Consider the following 13,595-nt stretch of genomic DNA (forward strand, 5'->3'; position numbering starts at 1 on the left):
CTCAATTTCTAGAAATTTTGACTATGCCTAATGCTAAGCCTCAAGAAATCTTACTAATGGTTAATGTTAAACTTCAATAAATGCCCCTATGGTTAGAACAGAACTTCTAGAAATCTTGCATATGATTTAAGATGTACTTCTAGAAATCCCACAATTGGTTAATGCTGAATTTCTAGAAATCTCACCTATGGTTAACGCTGAACTTCTAGAAATCTCACCCATGGTTAACACTAAACTTCTAGCAATCTCACCTATGTTTAAGGCTGAACTTCTAGAAATTCTGACTATGCTTAATATTAAACTTCTAAGAATCTCACCGATGGTTAATGTTAAACTTCTAGAAATCTTGCCCACAGTTAACGCTGAACTTGAATTCCACCTACAGTTACTGCTGAACTAGGAATCTTATCTCTGGCCACCCTCTGCATACCTTTGTGTTCTGCACGATTGTGCTGTCATTTTTGACAGTATTTTGACAGCATTATAGCTATTTTCTAGATTCAGCACAATGTATCAGCTAATGAGATCTGTCACTCAATAAACGCGCCAATACACAAGTTATTATTCCATAAACAACCTAACAGGGTGAAAAAGGCTAAATGATCACTTTATACGTAAGCAACAAAGATGCATAAAACTGTGCTGTACTTTGATGATAAGAGTCCATAAGGTGACCATAAGCCAGACAGTTAGCCCACTAGTTACAACAACATATTCTACTCGGTAGGACAGCACTGTAAACTGGAAACTCAACATTATGTAGCAATTCTGAGAAGGATTTTTGTCAGTGTTTCATAAAACTTGTCCACACTTACAACAGCTGCTACGAAAGAGTGCATTTGTGGGCAGAGCGTAGAAAGGTCAGCTGATCCTAAAGGGTTCATCTGAATACAGAACTCATGTATAATTTTGTGAGTTAAAGCTAGAACCTTGCTCATTCTGGCCTAAAAGTTTGAGAGGTCAGGCAGAGATTTCTAGATTTACAGCTCCAATCAGAAGTGCTCCAACACGAGCACTGAGTTTAGTAGGAGAGGGCACAGTGCTGCACATTTTATTAGGTGTGCCTCTGTTGATGGGACTAGCCGAAGTGTTACTGTGATTCCTGCGAGGGGCTCCGTGTTTTCTGGCTGTGATCAGATTCGGTGTAAAGAGTCCAGGCTGCAGAGAGATGAAGCAGCTTCTCACCTCCACAGGGAACCTCCTGCCGTTGATGCTGTGCTCTGAGCCATCTGAACCGTTGCTCTGACCCCAGTGGAACTCCACCTTCTCAGCTTTAAAACGACCTGGCAAGCCAGCGCCTCGCACAAAGTAATCGTCCTTCAGCAGGATGGCCACTGAGAGAGAGAGAGAGGGAGAGAGAGAGAGAGAAATACAAATAACTGCTTACTGAAAATAACAAGTTTGTGAAAATAACACATCTACTACGGGGAACATAAATATGACATTCTGCAAAATTTCAGTAAAATGGTTAATACATTAAAAGATAAAATGTGCCATAACTTTTGCACAGGCCACATTTTATGTTTTATTTTTTCCCATTATTTTAAATTCAGCAAACAAACAGAGATTATGCATTTAGATGTGCAGAGGATGTGTTAACTTTGTTCAGAAATTCAATATAAATTACATATGCGTTCATAAACATCTATATGTAGCTTATAAGCAGGCTATAAATCTGGTATAAATGTTCTATAAATATAAACATTTTATAAAAGTACAAAAACTGCTTGTCTTATTTCTATTATTATTTCTTTTTATATAAGACCTTATAAAAAGACATAAATAATGCAACTTAAATTCAAAAATAACAAACAAACACGTTATAAATGTTTTATGAGACTGGTGAGATAAACAGGTTACATATAAATGTTTTAAATAAAACATGCACCTAAATAAAATACATGTCATAAAATATTACTAAAAAACATTTACAATTTACATGAAAATGAACGTTAAATTTTATATTACTATACAAAAATATAAGCATAAAAAGGAGAGGTAAATACATAAAGGTTATAAAGGTGTTATAAATGTTTAAATACATAATTAGAATCTAATCTAATCATATAAGTACATAAAAATAAAATGTGTTATAAATGACATACAAAAGGTTATAACTGTAATAAAGAGCTTAATTACAGATTTGTTTCCCTTTTTTTTTCTTTTAGCTGGATTTGTTGTCCCACTCAGAGCACAGCTGCAGTTTTTCACTGAGAGATAAAGAGAATAACATGCTGATGGCTCACTTTGCTCGATGTTAGAAAGCTGTGTACATAAGATGAGAGCGGCTCACAGATTTGTGTTTGGGCTGAAACGAGGGACACTGATTGGAGGACACTTTCACTAGATATTTAGGGTTTATTCGTTTAGCCCCTTCAGAGGGGAAGAGCTGAATATTACATGTGGCCTCTTTCGTCTGTCCCAACTGGCCTCAAAGGCAAGGTCTCAAATGGAGTGCTAATTCAGCCGACAGGAGCAATCTCCTTTCCGGCATTTCAAATTGCTTTTTTCAACTCCTTTGTCATTTCATATGACTCTAGATCTGAAAGAAAGAGCTCATTTTTCCCTCCTCCTCTCTCTGTGCAGCACTTAGATTCACAAATTGGCCTCCTGTAAAAAAAAAAGGCCGCGCTTTAATTAACCAACACGACCTTAAATAGACGCAGGCTTTGTCTGACTGATTTCTCGTTCTGATTGAATTGCAGAATCGGTTCCACTTCCGCTTCTTTCACACAGGAGATTTCTGCCCCAATTTATCATAAGTGCTCGGCTGAAATGAGCGACCCAGCTTTTTACATCACCGGCACAGGAGAGTCTATATTAACACAACTACGCACCTGAGGTCAAACTGCTACACTAGAATGCTATATCAGTTTTTTTAGCTGTGTTTTAGTTTAGGTTTTCCCTGTCACGTGTCACCGGCTGTGTTTACATGCAGAGATTTTTCCCAATCCAATTGAATATATTCAGATTATAGATTAACACTGAGGTGTTTATAAGCTCACTCTACTCAACAATCTGAAGGAAAATCTCAGTTTATATGCACACTACAAGTAATCTGATCCAATCAATGCTTCAAGAGAAAGAGTGAGAGTTGAGAAAAAGAGAGAGAGAGAGAGAGAGAGAGAGAGAGAGTGAGAGAAATAAAGAATGAACGACAGAAAAAGAAAAAAGCAAGAAAGAGGAAGAGAAAAAAGAATGAGCAAAGGAAAAAAGAAAAAGAAAGAACAAAAAGAAAAAGAGAAAGAGAAAGAAAAAGAAAGAATGAGTGAGAGAGCAAAAGTGTGAGATGGAGAGAGAATGTGACAGTGAGAGTGTGAGAGAGAGAGAGAGAGAAAATGTGAGAGCGAGAGACAATGAGATAGAGAGAGAAAGAGAGAGAGAATGTGAGAGTGAGAGACAGTGAGATAGAGAGAGAATGAGAGAGAGAATGGGAGTGAGAGTCAGACAGAGAGAGAGTGAGACAGAGAGAGAGAGAGAATGGGAGAGAGAGTCAGATAGGGAGAGAGAGTCAGATAGAGAGAGAGTGAGAGAGAGAGAGTCAGAGAGAGCGAGTGAGAGAGAGAGAGAGAGAGAGAGAGAGAGAGATAGAGAGAGAGAGAGCACTTTTCACCACCTTAGCTGTGCTGAGTCATTTGAAGGTGCCAGGAGAAAGAACACACACACACACACACACACACACACACACACACACACACACACACACACACAGCATTAGCTTTCAGATCATGGCTGAGAAAAACCAACAGCACTCACTTCTTCCTTCTCTCTCTCCACATCACTTCACCTCCTCAGTGCTGAGCTGGTGCAGACCCTAATCCACAACACGGCTGTGCCTACTGATTATACCAGTAATCAAGTTACTGATTATTTAAGGACTCGCAAAATAATTAGAGGCTATTTAAGTCAAACAATGACAAAATAGTAATGGATTTCCTCTGTTTCTCACACAAAACCTACTTGTGGAGAATCTTCAGCATGTTAAACATGGCTTTAAACGGGCCTGTGGATGCCTGGATAATCATCTAAATGCTTATTCACTGCAAATCCACCAAGAAGGTACATAGATTTTAAACAAATAATTAATTTTGAATGATTAAACTCCCAGAAAAAAGGTGCTAAACTGTCACTGGGGTGACTCTCAAGGGTACGTCTTCAGTTTGTTTATTTAGGGAACATAACAGTACCATAATCTACTGAAATTCTGCACCTCGTCTCGTCTCCAGGCTTTTTACTTTATTGCTCTGTACAAAACTTTAGGCTATGAAAAGGTACAAAAACAAACTTTCCTCCAGGAAAAACGTATTCAAAGAACACAGTTGTACCCTTCAGGGTACATTAACATTGAGCGTGTTTACATGCACTTAATAAACCGATCAAAGTCAGACTTCTGTAGTTATCTGATTATTCAAACGATCATTTTTTTGTAAAAAGCAAACTTCGATTTCTCAGACTGGAGTCAGGTCTAGAAAATCCGATTAAGGAATCTGATAAAGAGAGCTGGATTTACAGAAAACTACTGACATCTGGTGCTTGTTAGCAACGTTAGTATCGTAGCTCAGATGCTAAACTGAAGAAACCAAATTTAGGCACCAAACTTGTCTGGGCTGATTGACTACATCTGGGGTAAGAGGCTTCCTTTAAGCGCAACATCTCTAGGGTTTCATTAGCAATCCCGGCTCTGTGATTCAGATTTATTACGGGCAGATTTTAAGGTGGTTACGCCTGCAGGACCTTGAGAAACAGTGTAAAAACACTGAAAACTGGACGGAAATCCTTGACCAATGCTCACTGTTCTCTTGAAGTCTTTAGGGGATCATGAATTTACTTTTAAAGTTTTATTTATCGGAACCCACACACGCTCGCACACGCCTTCTGATGTTGAGCAGGCTGAAGGTAAGAGGGTCAGAGGTCAGAGTTAAAGCCTGCAGGAAGTTTAAAGCATTGTGAAAGCTTTTTATTTTTTATGCAGGTGTATTTTGCTTCATAAAGTAAAGCAAAGAAAAAAAATAGCTGAAAAAAAAAGAAAACACTCAGGTGAATGTTATATATAGCAGAGCGTGTCTCTATTACTCATAAGCCAACACCGGGCCATTTATCTTACTCTGCATAGATTATAAGGAGGGACAGAGGTAGGAGCAAAGAGGAACTGGATGTAATGGTGCATGGACCTCAAATAAGATGCTGACGATCAGAGGTGTCAACCTCTCTCATATTTACAGTTTCCAAACTGTACAGATTCACTGATAACCGTATAGAACATTTAGAGCTTTAAAATCATTAGTAACAACAGCAATTAAGTGCAAGTTACTCATTTTTCAGGAGATGTTTTTCTTCTTATGATAGATATAAGATAGTCCTCTGGCATAAGGAAGGAGAAACTCAAAGAAAGGTAGGAGAAAAACAAGAATTTCCAACCTGAAGCTCAAAAAATGGTTAAAATTACAGAGAAAATGTGATTAACCATAAAAAACCTGATAGGCCAGAGCTCAGCAACCCAAATGTTAAGTAGAGCCATTTTGTCCTTTCAACAAAAATCAAACCACCTTGGGAACCACAACATTTAATGCCCATTTTACCATCTTGGCTGTAAATATGTCTCAGTATGTGCTGATGTACTAATATTGGCTAAAAAATATAAACGAAAACACAGACTTACTTTGCCCTGCTTTAAGCTTTAGCTCAGCTATAGCTTTTCTCGCATCTCCAGCAGGAAACATCCCTCAAAAATGAAATAGTTTCTTGTAAAATGTCTCTCAACATTTGATTTTTTTACGAGACTGAAGTCGCTTCTCATTCTCCAGCTTCTTCTGCAAATTCTCCCGTTCCACCTTAAATCGTGCCTGAGACGCCAGAATGTAACTGCTACACCATTTAAGGTGGGATGGGAGAATTCGAACAAGCAGCTTTTTAGTGTTTGACAGTTTCTTGTTGCAGATCAAACATATCAGGAAACCAGCTGGAGTGATTATAAATGCAAATAAGTTCATTTGTCTCCAAATCACCTTAAATCTTTCTCTTTGCCGTTCTGTTAGCTTCTAGCTAGGCCTTGTCTGCGTTGCTATGGTGACCAACAGTCTGCACACCAACCTTCAAGGTTAAAGCGTGAATTAGCAGTTATATATTAACTCCAGCGTTTCAGACCATTTATTGTTAGAACTGTGTTGAACGATCAGCAGAGCTTTTTTTACTGCAATGAAGGATTATTTTATTTTTACCTACAAATCTAATTCTGCTGTGGAGCCACAACACGGCAGTAAAAGAGCCATGTGCAGCTCCAGAGTCACAAGTTGCCGACCCCTGACATAGACAATACAGATCTACCATGCTGGGATTGGACATCTCCTAATAAATCTCTATAATAATATATAATAATAAACACCTCTAATAGTAAAAAATATAAGACTTGTGAAAATCTATTTTAAGAAATGATAAGCCTTTGTAAGGATCAGCGAGAACCCTAAGTGAATAACAAGACAAACTGACTAGCGCTCACGGTTCTCGCTGAAGGCCACGGAATTAAACTTGCGTCAAGAGCTGAACTGTAGGAGCCTCTGTTTAGTGGTGGACATACAGCACCCCGTATGCAGAACAGCAGAGGGAGGAGTTTTGGTCATCTTGGAGAGACAGACGTGTTTGCATGTGTATAAACATGCATCTCAGATCACCTGCTTAAGTGTTTTTATGTGGATAATCTCTGTCCACATATAATCCTGATACTCAGGACACACTAAGCGAGCAGGTGTAAACGGGGTCTAAACCTTCACCCCTGAGATGATGATCTGATTATTACAGCACAACACTTTTTTTCCATTCGATATCTGTTTTGTCTATGCACAGCGACAACAAAAATCTCAAATAAGTCAGTACGTCAGCGCCTGCAGTCTGAGCACATCACTGAAGTAACGTAACTCAACAAAAAAGGAAAAAACAAACCTGAAAACCTACACGACCCTGCAAAGTAGAAAGTACCTCCAAAACTGTGGAAAAACACACTTTAGACAGGTAAACCGTATGAACTGACACTTCAGTGGTGGTGTGTTTGGTGTGCGCGTGTGTGAGGAGTCAAGCTGAGGTGACGACGTCAAAAAAAAAACCAAACAAACACACAGACACCTGTGGCCCACTTTCCCCCTCACATCTCAACTCTATTATACAAGTTTCAGACAGTCTATCGATCTCTGAGAGAGAGAGAGAGAGAGAGAGAGAGAGAGAGAGAGAGAAAGAGAGAGAGAGAGAGACAGAGAGAGAGAGAAAGAGCGAGTGCAAGAAAGAAATACAGAAATGTGCGAAAGAGAAAGGAGAGGGAGAGAGGAAGAGGGAGAGAGTGAAAGTGAGAGAGCAATATAGAAAAGAAGGAAAGAGAGGTAGAGAGCGAAGAGACAGTGGGAGAGACAGAGAGAGGAAAAGAGAGAAAGTGGGGGAGAGAGAGAGTATGGGTGAGGGAGAGTAAAAGAGGGAGAACGAGAGCGAGAACAAGAAAGAAATACAGAAAAGTGGGAGAGAGGAGAGAGATAAAGAGAGAAAAGGGGAGAGAGAGAGAGAGAGAGAGAGAGAGAGAGAGAGAAAGAGAGCGCAATTAGCAATATAGAAAAGAAGAAACAGGTGGTAGAGCGTAGAGAGACAGTGAGTGAGAAAGAGAGAGTGTTATAAACTGTTATAAACTACACATATTCAATAGGTTTTGTTTTATTATTACATGTACTTTTATATTATTTATTGACAATTAACGCTTTCTCTTCTTAATTGTTGCATTATCATATTAATCCTGGTTTGTTTTTTTGTTTGTTTTTTTAATCAACTTTTAATATATAGAACATTTTTGTTGTGCTTAGACAATACAAATGTAAATGTTTGTATATATATATATATATATATATATATAAGTTTTTGGTTATTATTTTATCCTTTCTCTCTAAAATTACAACTCTACAATCACAGCTCTGCAGTCTTGCAAAGTTTAACAATGTAACCTCAACAGTTCTTTGTTTTGTTAAGTGTTTTCCTGAACTCTAATACGTTCCGCTCTCAAACAGATGAGTTTCTGTTTAAAAATCTCAAACTCAGTGACCCGCTGCCTTCGCAAAATAGATGTAGCATTATTTGTCAGACCAATAAAGCACCTTGAACTGAGCTGAATTAAGTTTAATTTAAAGAAATACAGAGAAGAGGGAGAAAGAGAGTGGAGAGAGAGAGAGCGAAGGAGTGAGAGAGCAAGAAAGCAACACAAAGAAGGAAAGAGAGAGTGGGGAGAAAGCAACAGTGAGAGAGAGTGAGAGAGTGACAGAGAGAAAGAGTGGATGGGTGAGAGAAAAAAAAAACAGAGAGAAAGGAAAGAGAGAGAGAGAAAGAAAGAAAGAGAGAGAGAGAGAGAGAGAGAGAGGCTAGAACAGAGATAAACTCACCAGTTTTTCCTGTGTTCTTCATCGATGTTTTATTAGACGACTCGGCCTCGAAGCCGTCCAGGGTGAGCTCCTGATACTCCATGGACACTTTGGTATCCTGATCTGCTATATTGATTGGTGATTGGTTCCTCTCCTGGCACTCAGGATAGGCCGCTGCCCACCCCGTCTCCGGACCGTACGCACCTGAACGAGAGATTAATCAATCAGTTTCATCTTAAAACAACACACCACACGATCTCACACGCACACACACACATTTTCTAGACCACTCATCCTTCTGGGTCGCCTATCCCAGTGGTCATTTGGCGGAAGGCAGGTAACACCCTGGACAGGTGGCCAGTCAGTTGCAGGACAGACAACCACTTAATCAATGAAACCAAACAATATCAGGTCGATGGCGATATTAAACAAGCGCTACTCATGTTAGTTGGGGTCTTCCTGATAGTCTCTCTTTCTCACTCTCTCTCATTTTCACTTTCTTTTCCTTTGCTGCTTCTTCTAATATCGTCTACTTTGCACTTAGATACACTATTTTTAGCCTGGAGAAAAGACGGTTATATTAGCATTTGATTGATAAGCATCTTTTTTTCTATTATTAATATTTCTACTGTCTTTATTTTGCCTTGTTGTCACGGGAGTGGAAAGAGGCCTATATGCCTCAATTACGATACAATAATTAGCCAAAAATAATAATAATAAATAAAATCAGTAATCTCACCAAGAATAAACACGCACCTATCAGCCCTCAGTATTTCTCCAGCGTCAGTCAAAACAGCAGACAAGTCTTCTGAGTATTGCTGTCTTTCTGTCTGTCCGTCCGTCCTCCCGCCTGTCTGCTTCAAAGAGCCGCAGTAGCTTGAAACGTATTGATTAAGCCGTCAGCCTTCAGCTCAAATTTGAGACGTTTCAATCAGTCGGAAAACTGGCTATGATATCGCCTTTTTATCATTCCAGACAAACGACTAAAGTTTTGACAGGTCTAAACGGTGAGAGAGAATGGCGGACAGACAGGGGGGCAGCACCGCGCCGTACTGAACCATGTGTTTCAGATCGCACTGAAAATCCTGACGTTTTAATGTAGCAACTCAAACAAAAACTCGTCTGAATATTTATTAACTCTTTCACCTCACTGCACTCAGCTACAAGCAACAGTTCGGCCACAAAGCAAGTGTACAAACACAAAAGGAGTCTGGACATCGTGTTTCTATCGTTTTGCACTGGAATTAAGAGGCTAATGTAGTTAGCTATCAAGTAATGAAAGCTAAATACTGATTAGCGCACTCGTGAAGAGCTGTTAGAGATGGAAGGATTGATCGGATATGTATCAGTATCAGATGATTTTTATCAGAAATATTCGATCGGTGAACGGCTGATATTTCTCTAACTCAGCCCAGCCTGAGAGCTTTCGGCACAATGTTAATGCTGCACCGTTTAAGGTGTAATGGGAAATTCAAACAAGAAGCTGGTGAAAAGGAAGCCAACTTCAGCCTCGTCACACCAATTTCACTGATGAAAACCTTTTTTTCCTGAACTATTTAACATATTTTGCTCATATTTTGCTGTAAACACTCTGTATGAACGCGTACAGCTGTAATTAATGCGGTTTGTGGTCAAAGCTTTGAGGGTTCGTCTCTGTTAGCACGTTAGCATCTGAGCGCTAATCTTAGCTCAGCTTACACTGCACTAGCTTCATGACCTACAGCTTTGGCAGTGGCTGAAAATAATAAGATGCAGAACTACAGAAGCGATAATATGTCAGCTCTTTTTTTTATCGCATATTTAAAAAAATTAATTCGCAAAGCAGAATGTTTTGTTCTGTTAGCTGTGCCAGTTGCACAGGCTCCAGTTATTTCAGTTGCTATGCTAGCCTGAGGCACCAGAATGTAACTGCTGCATCATTTAAGGTGGAACGGGAAACTTCGAACAGGAAGCCAACTTCAGCCTCTTCATCTCTTTCACTAATAAAATACATTTTTCCACAAGTATCTCACATATTTAAACTCCTATTCCACTGTAAACTCGCTTTGTGAACGCTGTAAAACGCGGCTTGTCGTCAAAGCTTTGAGGATTCATCTCTGTTAGCACATTAGCATCCCAGAGCTAATCTTAGCTTAGCTTCATGACCTACAGCTTTGGCAAAAGTGACTGTATTTCAGCCCTTTTTTATTGCATATTTAAACGTTTAAAAAAGAAGCACAGAATTTGATTTAACACAGCAAGTAAGGTTTTTTTTTGTGTGTGTGTTTCTGTGATCAATACCGAACAAAGCCTATATGTAATAATGTTCCCTATGAATTAGGATCTATATGTAAAATGTTCTATATGTAATATATTATGCTTTTTGAGTACTGCTACTTTATGGTTTTTATGCTTTATACTTTATGCTACTTTATATTCTTTATGTTTATAAGACTTTTATTATATTAAAAGTATTATAAACCTGACATAGCCTCCCTGATAGCAAGAGGACAGTGGGCCTCTGTCGGCCCACTAATGGCAAAGCTGGCGGTCCACTGGCAGACAAAGGTCCACTTATCATCACTCATTTTCTACTCAGTCCAATTTACTGATTTTTCCTTCCTTCTTTTCTTTAGTTACACTTTGATTAGTAAATAATTTGAATCTAACACAGCTTTAGCAACAATCATTTTATATCAGGCTTAGTCATTTTTTTCTCTCTCGATTGTTTGTAAAATTTGTGTAAGTTTATTTTCTAAAATAAAAGTCTCTGTGCATTTAAAATCTGTTTGAGGAGATTAAAAACTAGTTAGAGCTTGTATGCAGGACAATAGCAGTGACAAACAGTCAGTGGGGTGCCGACCTTTTCAAACCAGCAGACCGATATGTGCTTGCTGTCTGGACTGTTTTAATAGGACTGCTTGTTCTGTTATCTTTTCGTAAAATGATATGTTAGCACAATTCTAAAAAAAACACATTTTTAAAAAGTTTATGTTTTTTTTTACCAGTTCTTTGACAATCCAAAGCTCCCAGTTAACTGTCAGGTCCTGATACTATGCATAGTGTCCAAAAAAGAATTTACAAACTGCTTGACAATGGAGACACATTTTATGGGCACTGCACCATGGATATAATGCTTGTTATCTATTAAATATATCACTCACATCATATATCTGAAACATGGACCCTTAACATTTTACCGTTTTGTTAGTCCTGACTGTTTTTCTTTGCTTTTCCTACTAAGCCAGAACATTTTGGCCCTGAAAATATACAAAAACGAGCACAGACACACACTCATCGCCTGAGACAGCAGACAGCAACATAACTCGCCCTCTTCCTCTTGACTCCCTCCGAAGTGCAAGCCTAATTGAAAGCAATCCTCAGCTTTCGGCTCTTTAAGATGAATTTGTCTGCAATTACGCGAGCCTGCCATGCATCCGGGCCGAGCCCTAATGCCTCCTTCATCCAGTTAGGAAGTGCCTCTCCTCTCCTCTCGTCCTGGATCTAGCCTTGGGCGTATCGATTGGACAGGTGCAGGTTTGATCCGGAGAGGCTGCGCACCGCCGGCCCGGGTAGGGGGGAAGTGTGTAATGAATGCAGTGCGGGGTGAGCGAGACGAGATCACTCGCCGCTTTAATGCTCCTTTAACACGGTTACAGAAAGTGCAAACGCAAACCTAATCTGAACTACAGAGAGAGAGAGAGAGAGAGAGGAAATGGCAGACACATAAGCAGTTGACTGTCCCATGAGAAAGTAGGCCTCTCTCTCTCCCTCTCTCTTTCTCTCTGTCTCTCCATCAGCTGCTGTGAGAGAACAGAAGCAGGCTGATTTGATGTCTCTAAAGCAGTGGCGTTTTCCTCTCTGTCTCCTCTGATATTTTTGCAGTGGTGGGCTCCTGTGAGACCTTCATGGACACAGCCTGCTGAACTGCACTCACTCCTCTACTGCTGCACCACTCCAACATAACACCACACACACACACACACTCTACACTCACTCCACACTTCTTTATTCACTGCAGCTTTCTAGCAGGCGGTGTTTTATACTGTGTTTTATTTGCCCACATTTTGGGAAACAACAATTTCTCCATTTCTACTATTTACTTAATGATGATTATTATTATTATTAGTATATGTTAAAATGGGTGGAGGAAGAAAATACAGCTGAGAAAGAAAGGATTGAACAAATAAAGAAAGAAGGAAAAACAGAAAGAAAAAAGAAACAAACAACATACAGGCAAACAGACAAAAAACAAACAATCAAGAGAAAGAAAGAAAGACCAACCATACAAATAAAGGACATATAAGGAAGGCAGGAAAGAAGGCAGGCAGGAAGGAAGAAAGACAGGAATGAAGGAAGGAAGGAAAGCAGGAAGGAGGAAAGGAAGGCAGGAAGGAAGGCACATAGGCAGGCAGGAAGATGGAAGGGAGGAAGGCAGGTGGGATAGCAGGAAGGAAGAAAGGAAGGCAGGAAGGAAGGAAGCAAGGAAGGAAGGATGGATGGAGGAAAAGAAAATCCAAAAGAAAGCAAGAAACAAAATCCAAAGGAAAGGAAGACAGAAAGACCAAAAACGAATAAAGAACAAAAATGGATGGATGGACGGATGGACTGATGGAAGAAAGCAAGGAAAGAAAGATGGGTGGAAGGAAGGAAAGAAAGAAAGAAAGAAAGAAAAAGAAAAAGGAAAGAGAGAGAGAGGGTATAAACAGTGATCGTCTGGCAGTTCTGTAAGTGAGAGCTCATCATGAGGCAGTCACAGAGATTTCTAGGTGTAAAAGGATGAAGGTGTTCAAACAGGAAGTGGGCTGATGCTGACATGCGGTCCTTAAATCCATCCCCTCTGTTTCCATCACTAAAAAAAACACCTCTGACAAGTCCAGTCCCGCCCTCATCTGAACGTGTGAGGAGTGCGGGGAGCTGGTCCTCTGTAGTCGCTGGCTGGCGTTCGTACGTTGTGCGCAGGCAGCGGGGTGTGAATCTCTGGAGTGCTGTTACTTTTTTAAACACAGCTAATATTAAACAGTGCAAATATGAAATACCTTGGTGGGGTGCTTGGCCACGGGGGACAATCTGCTTTTCTCTCAATTAGCAGCGTTTTCTCGGCAGCCCACCTGCTGGTGACCCCCAAACAGCCCGTAAAGAGGGAGAGGGCACGCCGCAATTTGCAACATCAACAAATGTTTTGCTGTGCCAAAGTTTCAATGCACACCGTTTGCAAGATGTGTGGCCAAC

At 39.8% G+C, this 13,595-nt stretch overlaps 1 protein-coding gene across 2 annotated transcripts in view; it reads right to left on the bottom strand.

Moving 5' to 3' along the window:
* Positions 1-13,595, bottom strand: part of ptprga (protein tyrosine phosphatase receptor type Ga) — a 430,472-nt gene that overhangs the window by 160,874 nt on the left and 256,003 nt on the right. For both annotated transcript variants that reach the window (XM_036559788.1, XM_036559789.1), the window contains exons 3-4: positions 8,406-8,588; positions 1,186-1,334 (exon numbers count right to left, since the gene is read on the bottom strand). In XM_036559788.1, coding sequence (XP_036415681.1) covers positions 1,186-1,334; positions 8,406-8,588 — 332 coding nt within the window. The remainder of the gene's footprint in view (positions 1-1,185; positions 1,335-8,405; positions 8,589-13,595) is intronic.

The sequence above is a fragment of the Colossoma macropomum genome, unplaced genomic scaffold (genome assembly GCF_904425465.1).
Source record: "Colossoma macropomum unplaced genomic scaffold, Colossoma_macropomum, whole genome shotgun sequence".
NCBI lineage: Eukaryota > Metazoa > Chordata > Actinopteri > Characiformes > Serrasalmidae > Colossoma > Colossoma macropomum.